The sequence below is a fragment of the Geospiza fortis genome, unplaced genomic scaffold (assembly GCF_000277835.1).
Source record: "Geospiza fortis unplaced genomic scaffold, GeoFor_1.0 scaffold112, whole genome shotgun sequence".
NCBI classification, from domain to species: domain Eukaryota; kingdom Metazoa; phylum Chordata; class Aves; order Passeriformes; family Thraupidae; genus Geospiza; species Geospiza fortis.
In genome coordinates, this window is record NW_005054298.1 from 15344008 (window position 1) to 15365306 (window position 21299).

At 39.5% G+C, this 21299-nt stretch overlaps 1 protein-coding gene across 1 annotated transcript in view; it reads right to left on the reverse strand.

Annotated features, from left to right (window-relative positions):
- The window catches only part of DPP4 (dipeptidyl peptidase 4), a 40092-nt gene extending 18799 nt beyond the window's left edge, over window positions 1–21293 (reverse strand). The window contains exons 1-11 of the mRNA XM_014306574.2: window positions 21272–21293; window positions 13199–13288; window positions 12532–12626; window positions 12335–12409; window positions 10305–10357; window positions 10130–10202; window positions 8831–8951; window positions 8262–8422; window positions 6343–6446; window positions 2841–2970; window positions 2651–2695 (exon numbers count right to left, since the gene is read on the reverse strand). Of these exons, the coding sequence (XP_014162049.2) occupies window positions 2651–2695; window positions 2841–2970; window positions 6343–6446; window positions 8262–8417 (435 nt within the window). The 5' untranslated portion in view covers window positions 8418–8422; window positions 8831–8951; window positions 10130–10202; ... (3 more) ...; window positions 13199–13288; window positions 21272–21293. The remainder of the gene's footprint in view (window positions 1–2650; window positions 2696–2840; window positions 2971–6342; window positions 6447–8261; window positions 8423–8830; window positions 8952–10129; window positions 10203–10304; window positions 10358–12334; window positions 12410–12531; window positions 12627–13198; window positions 13289–21271) is intronic.
- Window positions 21294–21299: the final 6 nt, after the last annotated feature.

Consider the following 21299-nt stretch of genomic DNA (forward strand, 5'->3'; position numbering starts at 1 on the left):
TGTGCATCTACTTTCAAAAGCACTGTTTTATTTAATCCAATGCAGCTGTAACCTATAAAAATGCAAATTTTGCAAATTCATGTTTTTCTTGAATTTCCCATTTTAAAACACATACTTGTGAACAAATTCTTTGAACTCAATTTCTTTTTTAGCTTAACAGTGAAAAATGTCCTGCTCTATTCAAGAAAACACAAGCTTCTTTCCAAGAGGAAATTTTGCTAGCAAGTAGGTGATTACAGAATGACAGAGAACTCAAACTGGAATAATATTTTCATGAAGTAATGATCCATTTATCAATTGAGAGTGACAGAAATGAATCAATTTCTTCTATTGACTGCCATTTGAATGTGCTACATACGGTAGGAAAAAGAAGAGGAATGAAATTGAGCTGAATGAAATAAAACTTATTTCTGTGACAAATGCCCAAAGGATCTAAATGCTAATTAGGCAACTGACACAATGTAACTGCCTCGGAGATGTTACACCCATCCTGAAATGGTGAAACAAAGCTGAAGTGATTTGCCTCCGGTCATTCAGAAAGCAATGACAGAAACTAAGTCTTTCTAACCGTGTGCTCCAAATAACCTCTCCTTCTTCCCAAGCAATATTTTTGCAAAAATTAATCTGGCAAATATTTTGCTAGCTCTTCCCTTATTTTTCAAAGTGTGACTTTAACTCAACTGGCAAGCTCTAACAGCTGATGACCTGGAAGCCTTATACAGCAATGCAGGCTTTTCTGAGCATTCTTCGTTTAAACATAATTTCATCTCTATTTAAAAAAAGCCCAAAAAACACCAAAAACCCAAAAAGAACCCTAACCAAAACCACCAAAAAACCTAAAAAGCTCTCCCCGCCAAAACCCAGAAAAACATTATAGATACAAAGACAGGACTATATGTCTGTATTCTACACACATAGATAATTTACTTAAATTTTTCTATACACAAGTATGTGCATATATATATATATCTTGCAAATGTATAAAGATATTCCTTATCAATCAAATATAATCTTATCATCCCTAAGAAGGTGAAAAAAATAAAAAAGGAATAAATATACCTATCCTATGCCCTCTTCAGTCCTCCCTACTCTCTATTTCTTTCTCAAATCCAAGAATTGTACAGTGAGATTATGATTTCTTCCAACAGCTCCTAAGAAGTGGGTTGTCTCTTTAAAAGAAACAAAAAACCAACAACCTAGTTTAGTGGCACAGACTTGCATTTTGCCCTCTCATTTTGCACAACTGTTTACAAAGTCTGCAGCTTGATCATCACATTGTCTAATTGTGAAGCCTTTGCTGCAGAGAAGCAAAATGTGTCAGCGTTAAGGCCTTCCTTTCCATATCAAATTTGACAGCAGGTGGGTTGATCTCTCATCTTCATACTGCGGATGATTTCATCCCTGCTGTTGCCTCCCTCTTTGCATTTCTTTAAACTTTCATTTTTGACTTCAAAAGTGAATTAGTGACTAAAGCATAATCAGTGTGTGGAAAATGCGGGAGTGGAAAGTGTACTCTGTGTTCTCATCAAAAACTCTGAAACTCATTTCTCCCTCCAAATCTGAACTTTTGCATCTCTGCTTCACTTCCCCCAGATCTTCTGTGTGGTTCATTAGGTGCCTACTCCCTACCATGTACAAAAGGACTGAGAGGCAGCTTGGAAAGCACCACCCAGACAGTAGCGGCTGGTTTGGCAGAAGTGCGTGAAAATTTTAATCTGGCCAGTTACATTCATCTTGTCCCCATTTCTCTTCAGTGCATATTTTACGCAGGGGAAAAATAAATAAATGAGTAGCCCCAATTAAATCCTGGAATGGTTTGTTGCAACCTGATAGACTAAAAATTACCTTTGTCCTTGATGCCTTTATTCCAATACAATTCAAAGGTTACAGAATACACTTCTAAATACATTACATTCCCTAGATCTTTCTGGAGGTAGTAGGAAGATGAGAAAGCAGGTAAGCCAGAATAGCTGGCAACTCCCCAGAACAAAGGGAATTCTGAATCTGAGCTCCTGCATTTTCCCCTACCTACTGCTACCAAAGCAGCAGGTCAGAAGCAGAAAGGAGTCTGAAAAGGGCGCTCTGCTTTTGGTAAACTGAACATAAAATCATAGAAAGGTGTGGGTTGGAAGGCACCTTGAAGTTCATCTTGTTCCAACCCCCCTGCCATGGGAAGGGACACCTTGCACTAGACCAGGGTGCTCAAAGCCCCATCCAACTTGGTCTAAAACACTCCTAGAGACGGGGTATCCACAGCTGCTCTGGACAACCTGTTCCAGTGCCTCACCATCCTCCCAGTTAAGAATTTCTTTCTAACACCTAATCTGAGCCTACTCTCTCAATTTGAAGCCGTAACCTCTTGTCCTGTCAACGAGATGCATAGGTCACAGAGGGCATGATTAGAGCTCCAGCCATACTGCAGTGTCAGCCCAGCCTGGGAGTTCAGAACCTATTACCCACAAAAAAATTAAGCTTAACCCAGGTGTGGGGTGACATTTGAGATAATTTTTTCCTGTACATGTAAAACACAGCAAGCGAGAGGACTGAACCTACACACAAGAGGCACTGCAAAATGCAACAGGCTCATATGAAATTTTCATAATTATCAGAATTATTTAGCATGTAGCAGTTTTAGAAATTGAATACTCACTCTGCCAATCCAGCCAGTTGTACTTTCCTCAGTAAATTGTTTTTCCTAAGAACAAGAAAAACAAACAATCCCACAACAATTATGTTTATTTTACATTAGGCTTTATTTCTACAAAGATAAACACAGAGATATATTCTACTCCTTTCTAGTTTCATCTACCATTGCAACTCTCTCACCTAATTTCTCTTACCTTTGGACATGACCAAGTAGCATTTTCAAAGTCACAGACTGTGAGGACTGAAAAATTCTGAATTCTTCTGAGCCACTGCAGACAAATCCTTTCATCTGTCACCCATGTTACAACACTCAAATAATGATCACTGAAAACAGCAACAACATAAGATATTTAAAATCCTCTCTATAATAGCATACCATACAATTGCATTCAGCAATTCACTGAATGAGACTCATCTGGCTATTTTCATTTCAATCTACTCTTCAACAATAAACAATGATGCAAATGTAATTGAGCCATTTTTTCAACTGTTTTTGCTGCTAGTAGATGCCTTGGTTATTTTCAGAGATACAATAATGAATTAGATGGCTCATACAAACCCACTTCCAGAAAGACTGCAATTAAATTTTAACAGCTATTCTCTAATGCATAAAATAATAGCTACTCCAGGCTGTTCATAAATCTTGTACTGTGTGCATCTAGAGGAAATTCTTCTGAATATTAAGTTATATATGCCTTAGATTAAGCAATTTTATCCTTAGCTGCCTGAAGTTGGTTGCTGGTAATTATTTTCTGAATGATAGATACTTTTGTTCAATTTAGTAGTTATTTCTTTGGTTACAGTGGAAGGAGAGATCATACCAAAACCAGATATGACTATTTGAATATTTTACTTTCATCTTCAGAATACCACCCAGCTGACATGAAGGATGAAGTATCAGAAAAAAAACCATTTTCATGAATATTCCTGTATATTAATTTTAAAAATGCACCACATAAAATTTAGTGGCTTTGTTTACCATAACGATCTGTTAGATGTACTGTCTTTTCTTATTTTAGATCTTTCCTATCTCCTTGAAGCCTTATGAACTAAAATAAAACAAACTTCCCCTCCAAGGCAAGTATACATTTTTAACCGTAATTTGCACATTTGACTTAGTTCCAAGTTCATGTTCCCTTTTCCCCCAAAGTTAGTTAACAAAAATGTGTGGGAAGTCTTGTGATAAGAGTATCTTTCTGATCACTGCAGTTTGGGGAAGGAAACACTACAATTAGTGTGCATGGCTTAAAAATATGTCAAGCGGTTATCAAAAACCTTCAGATTTATTTCTACATTATAGTTTCAAATTCATGTTTGGAAAAGGTCTATTTCTGCATTTACATTTGACTGGGATGTCAGCAGGTCATTTAATTGCTACTGCCATTGAGTCTGCAGGAGCTTGTTGGTGAAAAAAAAAACCTGAAAAACCATCATTCTTCCTGTACCTATAATAGTGGTTTCCCTTGTTTTGTATAAGGGGAATTAGTCCCACACTTATCATCCCTTCAAAGTGAGAGTCGTTAACAATTCTGGTGACTATAAATCATTAATCAGACAAGATGAACATTACAAGGAAAACAAACAAAACAAGTATCATTTATCAAGCTATTACAAGAACCATCTCTCCCCTGTGAGAGTGGGAATGCGCCTTCAGTACTCAACAACACACAAAAGGTTAACTAAGCTGCAATTAACTCAAGTGTAAAGTACAGTAGTTTTGCAATGCCCTTCCTCATTTGTTGCTGAAAAGGGATACTCTGCAACTACTCTGCTTAGAAGTCAGCTTCTTCTACAATAGATAATTTCAGACAAGAAGGATCCATTCCCTTCATCCTCCTGTTGGCCAGCAGGAGCCCCCTGTATCCGTGGTGCCAAAACCAGCGTTTAAATGCTGGATGGATTTCATGCTGGTCGTTCAAGCTGAGTGTCAGGTTTCAAGTACCATCACATGGCAAAGCACTGCCATTCCAGATTCTGGCACTTTTTCTTGACAAATAAAACTCTTGCTCTGCAACACAAGTGAGCTGCGCCCCCTTCATATGTAGGGGTAAAATTGGTGCTCATGCAAGCTCTGGATAGCGCTGTAGCAGGCAACCATTTGCTGAGGCACTGCCCCTCAACATCCCTAAGTGTTGTGAATGTTGAGGTGGAGTGAGGTATGCCACCAACTTAAACCCAGTTTTGCTCAAAATTTAGCTCTGTGGAAGTAAAAATAGAATTTTCCATCACAAAACCTAACCCTTCCTGTCATACAGTGGTGTACATATATATACAATGTAAATATTCAATACTTAGTGCTTCCAGGAAAACCCCCACCCAACAGCAACACTGCACATTGCTTACCTTTTCCTACTTGTGTACTTTGCTCTTGCTAAGTTCCCCAAGACTTGTTCTGGCCACCTCAACTTTTGCAGGATGCATATGGTGAGACTTGACCATTATTTGGATCAGTCACTGGGAGAAGGAGTGAATTTTGATCCTTGAACTCATCATTCAAGATTTATATTTGTATTAATTCTGACTAACAGAGTCGCAAATCAATTTAAAATTGGATGGACTCCATGTAACTCACACCTCTGTTAGCCAGATGGGTACGAGGCTGGAAGGTAGATGATGGTTATTCTCCTCACATCAACTTCCATAAGGCATTAACAAAAATTTAAAAACCCCTCTAAGATAGCAAAAATCTTAATCGGTACTGAGCAAAATGTAAAGGGCTTTTAATTCTGAGGCACTGGAATTCTGGAGGAAAACAAGGCACGACAGCTATCTAACATGCAGCTATGGCAGTGTGACTGTAAGGGAAGGATAAAGAACAACATATTCATAAGAACTTGCATCTCTGTTAACACATGGATGTGACACTGTGGTGAGGCTGAAACGGAAGAGTACTGATATTCCAGTTATAGGCCCCCACGTATGAAATGCTGGTTTTATGCATAAGCTAACAGACCTTTGTTTTTTTCTCGTTTATCAGTAAAACCTGTGCTTTCATACCCATCATGTTTGTAAGTGCAAACCTCTAAAACATTTCCACAATACTGTTAAAAAGAAAAAAAAACAAACCCCAAGATTTGGGATAGCAAATTGTGTGCATGCACTTTAAATTGATGTAGCTGCTCTTTACAAAATACATTTATATCATGTTGTGCATTTCCAGTGGCATTTTGAGGAATACAATTTTCCATTTACTCTGAGAGGTGCTGATTTTCACCATCTTCCCAAAGAAAACAAACATTTTAAGTATAAATCTGAAGACAACCATGATACCTTGCCTTAGCAAGGAGTCTGCTTCCAATGAAATCAAATCTTCACTTACCATTAAGGTTTTGTTTTGTTGGGTTTTTTTTTCTCCAGTGAATAGAAATACATATATTATAATTTGATTATACGAAAACTTGCTCATATTAAAGTTGTACTGTGAAATGACTTCACCATAGTTAGACTCCACTGAATGTGATGAGCCAAGAACTTGTCACATTCTGAATATAACATACATGGAATATGCCATCTATATATAATCACTAGGAGGATAATCTCTGTGCAGATTTTCTCTGGTAAATCTTGTTGCTACCAGAGCCACATTACAGGGAAAAACTGCCATATACACTGAATAAGGGAGGTCACATATAAAAGCTCCTCCTCTCCCATCAAAAGAAACAATCAAATATCAAATATTTAACCAAAATTTCTCACCTTGATTCTATTTCTGCGGGTGGAGAAATTTCAACACGCTTGAAAGCTGGAAGTGATGTGGTATCCACAATAAAGAATTGTACAGTTGGATTTGTAGCTCCTGCCTAAAGATAAAATTTTTCATTGCATTTTTGAAGACAGAATATTCTTTGTGAAGCGTTTGAAATTATAGATGAATAAGTCACTACAGACAGAAAGGTAAAACTAACCAACTGCAAACATGTGAGAAGACAAGTTCCTAAACGCAGTTTTATGACTGGTATGTAAATTATCCTTTGTATTTTTTACACAGAAGTGTTAGCTATGAGTTTCAAGACAAGAAAGACTACTACATTTAGAAACAATCACAGGGATTTCTGTATTTGACCAGCTCTCATCCTACATGCCACACACAGTACCTAGAGAGAATCAAATCCATTGCTAACACATAGGAAAAGGCTTCTCCATGGAAGCAGCACCTTACATGAACTAATCATATCACAGCTGCCTGTATCACAACCAAAGCTGTGACTGCAGCATGCACTGCACTATCTCGGATGTAATGCTGCTGACAGCAAAAGAGCTGTGTCAGTAAGGGCTGCCTCTCCTGTGGTTACCCAGCCAAGTCCTCATGGTGACAGCTAGGTAGCTAAACTTGATCCACCTCCAGAAGTCAGCAATGTTCCAAACAAAAGGGGTTTGTAATAAAATGTGTAATTTAGATTGGCAATTCATTCTACACCTTTGTCTCTTCTCAGGGGGTATGCTCAGGACTGCAGCTGTCAGTGACCCTTCTGGGGGAGGCTCCAAGGGCACAGGCCATGTGCTCCAGGACCTTTGGGAAGGGTAGGGAGCGAACACGGCTGCTGCAGAGAAAACTGAGCTTGGCATAAAGAGGACAATTTCTCCACCAGACAGCTGTACCAGATGAGCAATAAAGCGGCTGTATCATCTCTCCTGCCCCATTAATCAAGACTGAAAATATCTTCCTGGGATGGCCAGATCATCATGGACTGGGGCAGGCAGGGCATGCCAATGCCTTAAACCAACACAGAGTATAAAATCCCAGGGGTGAACAGAAAGAACTAAAATGATGGACTTGAGATGATTTCAAGCCATCTATTCCTTCCCAGCAATGGGGATGCCCAGCACTGTGATGGTGAGTGTATTATGGAGGCCAGTTAGGAGAACATGCTTGTATTGACACTCAGCAGGGTAGTGCAATTGCTGTACTCTAAGTGTAATCTGTACGTGCTTTATGTCTTAAGTGCATTGCTTAGATAAATCAAAATCCTGTATAACATCAAATAAAAGGTAAATCCTGTATTAAATATGAAATCCTCCCCACATGGAGCACATGAAGGAGCACTTTGCACTCTCACCCCATTCAGCCCAGTGCCAACTGTGCCATGAGCAGTGGGCATAAAGTCACATGGAGAGGAGGGGGAAGGAGGAGGAGCTCCTTGCACTAAAGCTTTCACTCACAGCTAAAACTGGAAGAGCTTAAGGCGTGGGCAAAGTAACTCCTTTAGCAGATTCCTCCTCTTCCTCTCAATACAGGAAACTGAAATTGCTAGATTAGCTGAGGAAGATTCCATTATCAATACCATGCACAACACTAACCTAATGTACATCTGCCTAATGCCTTGTACCAACTTAGCTCCCTGAGAGATTTTATATCTCAACATCTACTCACTACCTCTAAATCTTCTAGTGAAACAACAAAACCTTAAATCGCACTTTTTTTCCCCCCTCTTTTTTCTTTCCCCTGGAGATAATAAAATACTTTAACATTGCCAGATGCTGTTGACTTCAGCAAGAGTAATCACAGCAAGCTGTTGAGAAGAGACAGACAATATTTTCATTAGCAGGAACTGATTAAATGAGACTACTCTCTTAATGAAACTGCAGAACAAACATATTTAATAAATAACACAGACCTTGGGATATGGGATTTTAATGGTCTTTGGATACTGCAAGGTGTCTTCAGAATAAAAGGAATACTCTATAACAGGGACTTCTGTATCATTAAAGGATGCATATGCCAAAAAATTGCCATTTGGAGACCACCACAGAGCAGAATGGGTGCCAAACATTTCCTCTGAAAGAGATGCAAATGTATTTAAGTTATAAGTGATAAGTTGGCTCTTCTATCCTAGGTGCTGTTCTCATTAGTTTTTAATAGGATTGTTTTTTTTAATTGAAGTTCAGATACTAAAATGCAGACTGTTTGTTGGGGTTCTGAAATGAGACATTAGATCAATGTTTATAACCTATCATGTGAAGCTAATTCACACTAAAATTTCCAGTGACACAATGCAAACTAGGCAAACACATATATATTCTTAGATCCTCACACTAGCCAGGTATTAAGCCCAGATGAGAATGCATGTTTCTTTTAAAATACAGAGTTTGATTAATTTGAATTTTTCAGTGGTAAGGAATGAGATAACAATAAAACAAAGTTTTTACATAATAATGGAAAATAAAACTTGCTTGATGTAGTTACCTTCATAAACCCAGTCTGGTATTCCATTGAAAATTTTATTTTCTTCTCCATTTTTAGTGATTTGCACAGCTTCTGCTGTTGGTGAAGCTTTTACATAAATATTATTATTCCAAACATATGCCTGCAAAACATCATTGTGATAACAATTACTATTACAGTAAATCTTACTTCCTTTCTTTATTTCATCTACTGGGCAACTTACAACAGATGACAAAAAACATCTTTCAAAGCTGCATTTCACCAAACAGCCTTGATACTTAACAAACTTGGAATTACTAAGACAAATACTAATACAGATCAGGATGAGCAATATAATTTCAGGCCTAGATGCAAAAAACCAAATCAGATGTGAAAAGTGACATGACTACTGTATCGAGTTTTGAAAATCCTGCAATTCTCTTTCTCCCAAATACAAACTTATTTTCCTTCATCAGGAATTATTTTCCACTAATTCGTCTTTCAAAGAAAACTATCAGGGCTTTGGTAAACCATTCACTGGGGTCTCAGTGCTCCCAATAGATCTGCAAAGATGGTACATTTCTTCAGCAGCACTCAGAACTCTATTTTCTGGCACCTGCCTGCCTCTCTAATCACCCCTGGTTCTCATCTCCAATAACTGAACAACACAGTTTTATTCCAGAGCTTTGCTCCAAGATGCAGAAACTCTCTTCATCTTCCTTTGCTTCTGTTGCTGGTCTTTATAATTGACATACAAAGTCACTAAGCCATAAGAATAAATAAACACCACATTCTCCTGTGGCAGTCTAACGCTCAGCAAAAGGAAGGCACAAGCCTTGCAAATGTGGTGGTTGGCACCATTGACATGGACTGCAGAGGAGAGGAGGAAGAAAACAACAGCGGGAAAGAATACAAGACAGATTTTAATCCTCTAATCCCATTACATGCATCCATCAAGTAAAACTTCATCAATTTTTGTGTAATTAGGAGATAAAAATCACAGAGTGATGATTAAATAGAGAGTTGTAATGCTGCTGTCTTTGAAAAGGATGAGCTACTGTCTGCAACTGTAAAAACACAAAGTTCCTGTGCATTTGTGCATTTCATGACTGCTGGGGCTACTAGTTACTTTCAGGAATGCATTTTCATTAAATAACAAAAGAAAACACACAGAGGAACTTTGGAGTCTTTCCAGCTACAGTAGTCAATTCCGAGACTAGTTCAGCTATTTCACCTAGCAGTAGGAAAGTACCAAAACTTCAAGGGTACAGACAACATGAGTTTCCATGTCATGTGTAGGAAAATGACTCTATATATAAAGTTTTATTTTTCTTTACTAACCAGCTTATGACCAACAGGTGACCAGGATATATACTGTGTATCATTAGGTAGTAGTCCATCATCTAAGATAGAACTGGAAAAACAAAAACAAAATGCAGCCAAGAGAAATCAGTGAAATGATATTTTAGTGCAAAATGAATGTTAAAACAACATTTTATGTGCAAAAATTACTGACCTGCTACTGAAATTATAGATGTGATATGAAGCTGTAAAGGAATGCCTCCACAACTGCAAAAGAATTATTTTAATAGTAAAGAAAATAAATTTCACCAGGTTTCACATCTCTTGCAGCTTGAATTACCCCTAAAGCTCTCCTTGTGATTTTTATTAAGATATTTAATATTATTTTTATTAAGATTAGATATATTTTTATTAAGATTAGAGAGAACACAATGAACATACAAGGGTAACAGATCCCTACCAGGTTTAAGGAAAGACTAAAGAATTTCCACTCTTCTGGGGTCATCACTTAAATACTCTGACTGAGGCCGTTGACTGATTAAGGACAGAGCTACAGATGCCATAGATGCTGCAGATTTTCAGAAATCCTTGTAGCTACATGGCAGACTATCATCAGTGTGCAGTTAACTCTACTCCTTGTGCTTTACTGGCTCATTTCCTGTTTCCCGTCTCATTTTTCATGTTGTATTATTTAACTTCGCATCTTATTTTATAATAGCTCTCACAAGTCCCAGCAGTATGTCTGCAGCATTTCCTCCAGTACCAGGGTGACCTTTTCCCATTCATATTGTCACAGAAATAAAACCCTTTGAGTAATCTGCCTCTTGAAATCTGTATCGCTCTGTGGGTACTTAACAGAGAAAGATGATGATGACAATGCACACACATTTAAACATGTTCACTACGTGGGGCTGGAGAGGTTTGATTCAGCCCACAGCACTGACATATTGCAATAATGCTCCCTTCTAAGAGGGTTCTTGGATATTTGTATGAAGATATAAACCAACAACTTAGTACTACACAGCCAGATGGTTATTACATAACAAGTGTCTACATCCTCATGATTCATTTTGTTACTCTCTTTCTTTGCAATAAAGATTAATAATAACAGAACTTTCAATCACACTGTTATATAAAGGTTAAAATATCTTGCTTCAGCATTAAAACAAAATTAACTCTTATGAATGCAACAAGTAAATACTACAGAGCAATAAATTACAAGTAGAGGAGATAAGTAGGGTGGCTGGTAAAATATTAGGCATTTTGTGGCCTTTAATGGTGAGTGAAGAGCCAAAAGTTCTGAACAATTCAGAAAAACAAAAGCTAACTGGCTTAGGAGGATCCAGCATGGAAACTAAAACTGAAAAAAAATTGATGACCGAGTGCACAGACTGCATCTGGCACAGCTCAAGAACCACTCTGGGACTGCAAGGCCAGGGCATGTGGGCAGTGTTCAGTGACACAGTGCTCAAGTATTTGTACACTGCACAAGTTAGCACTGAACTTTTTACAAACAGAACAGGCACCTCTCTAGAAAAAGGAAAGAACAACAAAGTCAGCGGTTTCTCAGTGCACAAACTGCACAGCAAATTATCACCACCATTAGGCTTCTCAACTGGCACCCAGAGCCAGATTTTCATGCCACCTGGCATAAATGTGGGTTGACCTTTGTTGCACGGCTCAGCACCGTGCCAAGATGAGGCATTCTGCTGCAGGCTTTTCATGTGCTCGCTGACAGGAGGCAACAGGGACACACAAGCCCACTCCAAGCACAAGCCTTCTTTGAAGCACATGCAGATTTTCATTCACCTCAGTTTTAAACTCTTACCTCCTACCACCACAATGTAACAACCACATATATATATATATAGCACACATATACAAGCAGATGTATACCAGCATATCTACTCATCACTTCTCCTTACCCACACAACTCCTGGGAGAGCCATGCCTATCTACTCTCCTAGACTGTCTTCCCAGATAAACCATCCAGCCTTGTTCTCCTTGCAATAACTCTACATCCACTTTTTATCCAGATGATTTTTTCCCTCGGGCAGTTAGCTCTCTTCTGCCAAGCTCACAGATAATACCAGTCTCTTCTCCTCCTGCCTGCTCAACTTGACTGTTCCCTTACATTCATCACATTCATCCATCCTCCTGCATTTCCCTCACGTTCTCTCAGCCTCTCAGTTGTTCCCAAACCTTTATTTTCCAGTTTCATCCACAGGTAAAGTGCACTTGTACCTTTGTATAGCTGTATTGCAGAAGAGCAAACTTTAGGTCAGGAGACAATATAACAGTGCTTGCCTGGTACTTATCCTGTCAACAAAGGAAGGGCAAAAGAAACACATTAAGCACTGATTCCAAAGACTATGCAGAACAAAATATGAAATCCAATACCTTTCCCAATGTCTGCATATATTACATATAAGTCAACATACTAAAGTTGTATTTGCCAGGATTACTGAGGATGTTCCGTTGTCAGCACTGATACACAGGATGTCCCCATTATCTGTTTTGTGAAGATACTGATTTCCTAAAAGCACAAGAGAGATGACAACAAAAAGCAAGTAAAATGTTCATCAGTTACTTCTATTTGTCCTTTATGCTTTTGAGCAGGAAATAAATCCCAAAAATCTGGTTAATGCTGTTGTTTCCCAATTCTATAACGAAAGGATGCTTATAGCACAAGAATGTTCACAAAACATAGTCATGGAGCCCACAGCATCCACGTCCCAGCATCCCTTTCCCTTGGGGCACTAGGCATACTCAGAAGGAAAAGCAGCCTGCATCTCCCTGTTCTCTGGCAGCCCAAAGCACAGGAAGCTGACACACCTCAGAGGGTAACATGCTTCTACCCTAAAGCACAGGAGTAAGTATGCTCTTTTAGCAGTAGGAGAATATCACTTGCCATGAACATGAGCATGTTTCTAAGGGAAACAAGGAATCAACCCTTTGAGCTAAGTGCTGTTCTATAATGGCACAATTAAATAATTTGACTTTTTTTCAGAATACAGTAGTCACCTCCGCATGAGGTGACTGCAGGTGGTACATTGCTGAAGGTAGCACATTTTCCTGACATTCAAGTTGTATGTATAAATGAATTACCTGAAATCCACTCCAAATTATGTGTTTTGTACTTATAGTCATTGTTCAAGTAATTCTGTAGAGTATACGTTTTTCCTGAAGGGGTCTCCTCTGAAAGAAACAGACAGAAGAGAGATTCTGATCTTTGCTGCAAATTGTTCCACCCCAGCTTCTTAACCTGGCTCCTGAGTGGATTTTTGTTGCTGGTTATTAGTGTTTTAGCTAACTGTCTCTAAAGTAGTAGCAGTGGGAGGGCAATAAAACTTTATTGCAAGGCAAATTCAGCAAGCATAAAATAAAGGAGCGTCAGCAAGGTCACTCAACAAACTCATGGAAATGAAAATACCTTTCTGACAGTAAAAAAAATTACCAGAAGACCTCTGGCTCTCTTACCTCAGGAAACATGTACTCCTCAAAAGCTGAAAAGAAGTGATCTTTGAGCCTTTCTCCCCATGCTCACTCTAGGAAGAACACTGCAAAGCCCCAGTTGCTAATAGTTGCAATTGTGAATCATTTGCTAATCCTTAAGCTCAAATTTGAGAAATGCCTCAAATAAAAAAACCCTAAAAATCTCAGAAGCAGCAAAATATTCAGGGAAGGTCTAATTAAAAAAATAAATTAAATAACAAACACTTCCTGATAAAATTATGATGAAATAATTGATTAAATATTTATCCCTCTTTTGATGTGATTTTCACCAAGGTATCTTTAAGTTCATTTTAGCATTACAATTTTGATGGGAAAATTAAAGCCAAGTAACTGCCTTAGTCTGAAAAGACCAAGTGAAACTTTGAATCTATTTAAGCTAATGAGTTTGGTCATCAGCTTCAGCTGCAGTCAGCTTCTAGGGAAAGTATTTCATTCTTACTGCCCGCAGTGCACAAGCTACTTTTTCCAAAGTATGACAAGTAGTAACAACAACAACAACTCAGTCTGAGTCTTTGTGATTCTTTTCCTCCGAAAACAAACACTACAGATTTTAAATTCAAGTGCGCAATTCTCTCCCTGCATCCTCCCTGACTTTTTTTTTTAAATGGAAACCTAAAATCTACCTTCATCTACCTGCATATACCCTTTTACCTACAGGGTCCAGAAGGGAAGGAATTTTAATTTCAACTGGTTAAATCAAAAGACTAGAATAAAAGCAAGTGATAAAAACACTCAAGTACAGACCTGGTGACTGATCAACCAAGGTGCTAACCTGCCCTATCAATTCTGAGAACCCAGTGTTTTGGATACTTTTAAACACACTGCCTTCACTTTCCTTATGCCAAGAAGAAAAAGACAGCAAAGTCCTTGGGGACACACACACACACACAGAAAAACACCCCACAACAGTTTCTGCAGGTTCTCTTTCTGCAGGTTGGATACCTGTGATATCTGGAACAGCACATGAAGACATTTATATCAGCTATTACAGCTTGACTTTTATTTCCAAACAATATAAACTGTATATATACAGCACAGACTAAAACTACCGCTGCAAGAGAGGTAACATACAATGATTTTAGCCTAAAATGCTCAGAAAAGGTTAAAAAATGCTTGCCTGATTCCGTTTTAAATGTGACTCTTAAAAAAAATTACTAGGCTGGATTTATTGCTCTTGAAGTTTCTGTGAGAATATTAATTTCTCAGGTTATTTATTTAACTGAATATTTAATTTGATGGATTATGAACAAGTGGGTATTTAATATTCATACACAGTTGTCTAGTTGGGAATATGACTTCTTCCTAATCGAGAAAGTGTCATTTTCAATCAGAGGGGCTTCAGAAAGCAACAAACTCTCTCTTGGAAAAGGAGAAGCAATTTAAGACAGGTGGCTGATGAACAGGTTTAGGGATTTTTCCAAACTGATGAATGTTTTTCTCCCTGGTGACATACATATTTTGCTAAGGTCTCATTACTAAAAATCAGGACACTATTAAGATTTGTTGGCTATGTATAAAATTAAAATTTCATTTTCTGTCAACACCTTCCACATAGTATCTGAATATGAAAACACACGCCAAGCTGTAAGGGTACAGTCATAGAAGTTCTAGTTGAAGCATTTTCTTAATCTACAAGGTAGGCCATTACCAGTATATTCTTACTTAGTGCCACTGACCAAAGATACTCAACATACATTGAATTCCAAATTTTGGTTCTTATTGTATGGTTTCCATTTGAAAAGAAAGGTCAAACAGGTTTATTTCGACAGAATAAAGTAATTGCTGACATTCAAGAGCATTTTATTGGCTTTGAAGATGGTACACAGGCCAATGGATGTTTATATTTTGGCAAAACTGCTTCTTTCACTCTTAGGTTCCTCAGAGAGGCTGCATTTTCTTGTTATTTTTCTTTTTAAACAATTCCACATACAGACTTATTTTTCTAAACTCCAAATGATGAGCTTCCAATGCTCAGTACTGGGGCCAGTTCTGTTTAATAATCTTTACCCATGCTTTGGATGAGGGGATTGAGTTCATCCTCCTTAAGTTCGCAGACAACACCGAGTTGGGCAGGAGTGTTGCTCTGCTGGAGGGCAGGAGGGCTCTGCAGAGGGATCTGGACAGGCTGGATCCATGGGCTGAGGCCAACTGCCTGAGGTTCAGCAACTGCCAGATCCTACAGCTGGGTTACAACAACCCCAGAAGCGCCACAGGCTGGGCAGATGGGTGAAAAGGATCTGGGGGTGCTGTCAGCACCAGGCTGAACATGAGCCAGTGTGTGCCCAGGTGGCCGAGAAGGCCAGCAGCATCCTGGCCTGGATCTGGAATAACGTGGCCAGCAGGAACAGGGCTGTGACTGTCCCCTTGTACCTGGCACAGGTGAGGACACACCTCGAGTGCTCTGTCCAGTTCTGGGCCCCTCAATTCCAGACAGACCTGGAGGTGCTGGAATAGGTCCAGAGAAGGGCAATGGAGCTGGCGATGAGTCTGAAGTACAAGTCCAATGAGGGTGGCTGAGGGAGCTGGGAGTGTTCAGCCTGGAGAAGAGGAGGCTCAGGGGGAATGGTATTGCTTTCTACAACTACCTGAGAGGAGGCTGTGATCAGGTGGGGGGCAGGCTCTTCTCCCAGGCAGATAGTGGCTGGACAAGAGGAAATAGCCTGAAGCTGTGCCAGAGAAGGTTCAGGTTGGACATCAGGAAGAATTTTTGCACTGAAAGGGTTGTTAAGCATTGGAAAGGAGTGCCCAGGAAAATGGTGGAATCACCATCCCTGCTAATGTTTAAGAGATGACAGGATGTGCTATGGTTTAGTTGATAAAGTAGCATTCAGTCAAAGGCTGGACTTGATGATCTTGGAGGGTTTTCCCAATCTTACATCCCAATCAATTCAGTGATTCATCTCTACCCTGGTCTGACTCCTGAGAGTACTTTGGTATTTCCACTGTCATAATGATATACTAGAAATAGTTACATCATAATACCCCTACTACAACAGTAAAACTGTAAGTCCTTCTGCAAAGATGTCTCTCAACCATTTACATAAGCAGTACTCATACAAAGTTGATAAACAATTCTGTTTGAAATTTGAAATTTCCTATTAACATGCCACCCTGTCTTAAGAGAAAAATTGAGTTGGTTTCTGTAGGTGTGAGGTGTTGACATTGTTTAACCCCAGTTGGCAACTAAGTACCACTCCCTTCCTCCCTCACCCTCAGTGGAGATGGGGAGGAGAATCAGGAAAAGATAACCCATAGGTTGAGGTAAGAACAGTTAATGATTGAAATAAAAATAAATATAATACTCCTAAATAATAGTAATAATATTTGTAATGAAAAGGAAAGCAAGAGGAATAAAACCCAGGAAAGATAACTGATGCAAAATACAATTTGCTCACCACCTGCTGACCAATGTCCAGCCTGTCCAGGTAGCAATGGGCACCTGGCAGCCAACCCCCAGTTTATGTGAGCATGAAATACTCCTTTGGCCAGACTGGGTCAGGTGTCCTGGCCATGCTCCCTCCCAGCTCCTTGTGCACCTGTTTTCTGGCAGAGCCTGGGAAATTGGTGTCCATGACTTAAGGGTAAGCACTACTCAGAACAACCAAAAAACATCACTGTGTTATCAACATTATTCTCATATTGAATCCAAAACAGAGCACTGGACTAGCTACGAGGAGAAAATACCTGATTCCCAGACAAAACCAGGACAGGTATAAAGCAAACAAGAAGTTAACAATTGTGTAAGTTTTATGGTGTGACATATCACCATACCAAAATGGAACCATGTTGAGAAATTACTTTTGGCATATGTTTTGGTTATTCCCCAGTGTCAAGGCTCATTTTCCTAATTTCTACGCGTAATTTAAATAGAGAAGAGGCAAGAAATGAATTGACTTTAAACCATGATAAACAATAAAAGCAGTAATATAGGAAGCTTTACTGCATGTTGACCCCTACTGAGAGAGACAGGAAAAACCCCATAAAGGGAAAGACAAGTGCAAGGATGATGTTCAGTAATAACAAGAAAGGGATAGAGAAATTATAAAAAACAGAAAAGGTGAATAGTTATTGCCATTTTAAAGTGAAGGCAGAAGAGCAAGAATGATCTGCAATCAAAGCATGTCATTTAGGAGCAGCAGGAGAGATGCTGGCTGATTCAGTGGTCAGAAAAGTAAGAGACATTTCAGGGTAGTTTTTCGAAATCTGCTGTTTCCCCATTTCTCTTCCAGCCTGTAAAAGAGTACTCTAATTTTTCCCCCCTCCTGTATACTCCAGCCCCCAGTTACTAGGTGACAGTTAGAGACCTGATTTCCAGAAAAAAAAAAAAGTAGGTAGAAACTACTTTCCAGCCTCAGGACAAAGGCTCATTTAATCCAGAATTCTATCCAATACCCAGGGGCTGATACAGGACATTCAGGAAAGACCACAACCAAATGTGAGTGCTGTGACACCTCCTGGAGCAGTTCATCCAAAAGCCACTCCATGGGACTGCAGAGAGCTCCCCGGAGGGATTTAATCATTAACTTGGTAAATCATACCTCTGGAATCTCTCTCAAATTTACCCCATCTCATGCAAAGAAGGGGAAGGAAAAGGAAGGAAATAACAGCAGAAGTATTCTATAGATAGCAATCTACTGTTGATAATGGGGTTTTACATTGTATTACTCAACATTTGAATTAGGGTAGATAACTGAGTTAAATGACAGTTACAGAAGTCAAGGACATGTAGCAGGAAAACATGTCCATTCCCTATCTTTTCACACTCACACAGAACACTCAGGCACCATAAGATCATTAACTTCCCCAAGACCTGCTGTGCTCTTCCAGCCTCTCCTACGCACACTTCTATCAAAAGACCACAAAAGCTTCTCATTTAGTGAATATAAACTGTAATTGAAGAAACCTGGTTTGTGGACAGACAGCTGTATGGGACCCTCACTCTAAGGCAGTCTATGACTTGCTCATGGCAGCAGAATAATAGCAAATACTGCACTGTCTCCTTGCTGCTCCCAGCACTGGCTGCTCATCCTCCCACTCCTGGCGTTCCTGCCCAGCTTTAACAAGACCTGCAATCAGAGAAGTGGTAAGGATAAACATAGACATGGGATGTTTCAACCTGCCTTTTGCATGGAAGGTTATAGAAGAAAAAAAAAAACAACAGTGAGAAGTGTAAGCAAATTGGTGAATCATGAACAAACAAACCAAATATGTTTTTATAAAATACTCATGCTTTAAGGGTAACAACTTGTTGCTGTAGTCACCTGTTGGATAGCTCCTCAAAGCACAACAATGCTTTGATCAACAGACTTCAAATACAAGCCCCAACGCTGTTTTGAAATTAAACTGTTTGATGAAAGTAGCCCCATGTGGTTATTAAATATAAAATGAAGTGTCAAAATAGGCAGTGGGCCTAAATGAAATATAGAATTTTGTACAGAGTTCTGGCAGCAGACCCTCCAGGTAAATGGCTGCACCTCAAATTAGGGAACTACTCCACAAATTTAAGTCGTCACTATTTGTCCATGCTAAGTGTCTGCAAGACAAGAAGCAGAAGTTCTCCTTACAAGGCCTACAGGCCAGCCAACAAGCCAGAACTCTGCTGGAGAGGCAAAATTCCACTACCTTTCACTGCACTGGAGACCACTTCTCAAACTAATTATGTCCTGCATGAATATGAAGCTTATGAAATGAAAATACATTGAGAAGCATGGCAGGGAAAACAGCTGCAGACCAAAGCTAAGAAGTTCAAACTCAAAATTATCTGTTTATATCAATAACTGTCATATTCACTCCCTGTACAATGCTTGAACCATTGGGATGAAATGAAAACTATTTGACAGCAATTACAGGGGATTTATCAGAGCAGACTTTGATTTCACATAGTCACAGTCACATGAGCTGCTCCTTCCCAAAGTAGTTTTACCACTTTTCATTTTGTACTCCATCACCTGCATGGCCCAAGAGGCATCCCTAGCTACTCATGTCCTGTGGTTGTTCATAAAAGCCATATAAGCAAACAAGTGATTAATTGCCCTAACCTATAAATTACTACTTTATGAGTACACAACTTGTACACAGCTAACAGAAAACATCTGTTTAGCACCCTTCAGTCAAAAATTCAAAAGACCTCTGCAGTTCCCAAACTACAATGGTCACAGTTGTTCAGATGTTACTGCTGGCCTGATTTGTGAAGAGACAGGAATTCAAGTTTTTGAACTGGGGCCACTCCATCTCAATCCTTATTTTATCCAGAGGGACTTAATGAACCACCTGGGTGTGTTCTCTATGCCTTAATTTGAACCAACAGTAAGAAGTCTGACACACTGTTCTACTCTTTTATAATCAAAGGAAACAAGCCAAGGCTGACAGCATGATGGTATTCTGTGTATTGTAGAACAGAAATGCCTCTTTGAAGTAAAATTAATTTACTATGTAACTGAATGACTGATCTTGAATTGCAGCCACTTCTAGAGGAAAAGAACTCCTATGCTACAACTCATGAAAGAAGAAAACCCACTTTATTTACAGAAAGACATAGCATTGGCATCAAGATAGACAAGTACGAACTCCTCAGCAGAGTTCAGGCCTGCATACTGAATTCTTTCACTAGGTGTTACGCCTGCACACATCCATCTGATAAGTTATCAAGACCCTTTCTCTTGCTCTTCCCCACTTGTGAAATTCAGAGTATTTTTTGTCACCTCAAAAATCTGCTTTTTTTTGAGATAAGTGCAAAAAGCTGCCCAAAAATAAGAGAAAACAGACTCAGCATCCACTGTTGGAAGTTTCAGCCTAGAAGGCATATAACTCAGCTATCTGGACTCTGAAAATCCAGTTCTGAATGACTGTGATATTGACATTAATATTAATAGAGCTGAACTGCAAAACAGTTTAATGTAAATTATGCCACAGGAGCACCAGTGACACAAGCTCCACCTCTTTAACCGACACAAAAAAACCCCAACTCTGTGCACACAGAAGCAATTTCCGAGCACATCATCAAGATCCACTTACACATCTTCACTTTTTCGGGGTGCACTTCTCGGACCTAGGTCTAGTCTAGCAAACCCTTAGAGTGTGCTGTGCTGGCTATACAAATCCCGACTGCTCAGCTTTTAATCACAAGAACACAAAACGAGAGCAGCTCTGTCCTGCCAGCTGAAAGCAATGCACTGCTGGATCAGGATTTAATGCTGTTTCCCATTAACCTCCAGAGTGACAAGGGCGACCTGGAAAGTGCTAACTGGTCAGAGTCCAAAAACCTCATTCAGAACCTTTCTGTACTTTTCTGACCTCTGTAACTGGGCTGTTTATATAATTTCACTCAACGGTGTTAACAAAAGTTGTGCAAACAAAGCAAATGAGAAGGAATATAATCCTTTCAATACTCTCTAGAAAAATTAGAGTAATTGGCAGTTTACTGCTGGTTCGAGAGCCTCTGCCAACAATAAGAACAGTGAAATGGTGAAAACGACAATGCTTCTAATTATTATCAAGGCAAACAAGAAAACAAGAGGCTTTTTAATTGTCCCCGCGCCCCCCACGCTCTCAGGTGAGGCGGCCGTACCTCCCAGTTTCCCGGACCCCGTTCTCTGAGGCAGAAACTTTCCGCAGAACTTTCCCCGCTCCGCAGCGCGCCCCCCGCCCCGCTGCCCGCGCACTTACGGCGGGTGAGCAGCACCAGGGGCACGGT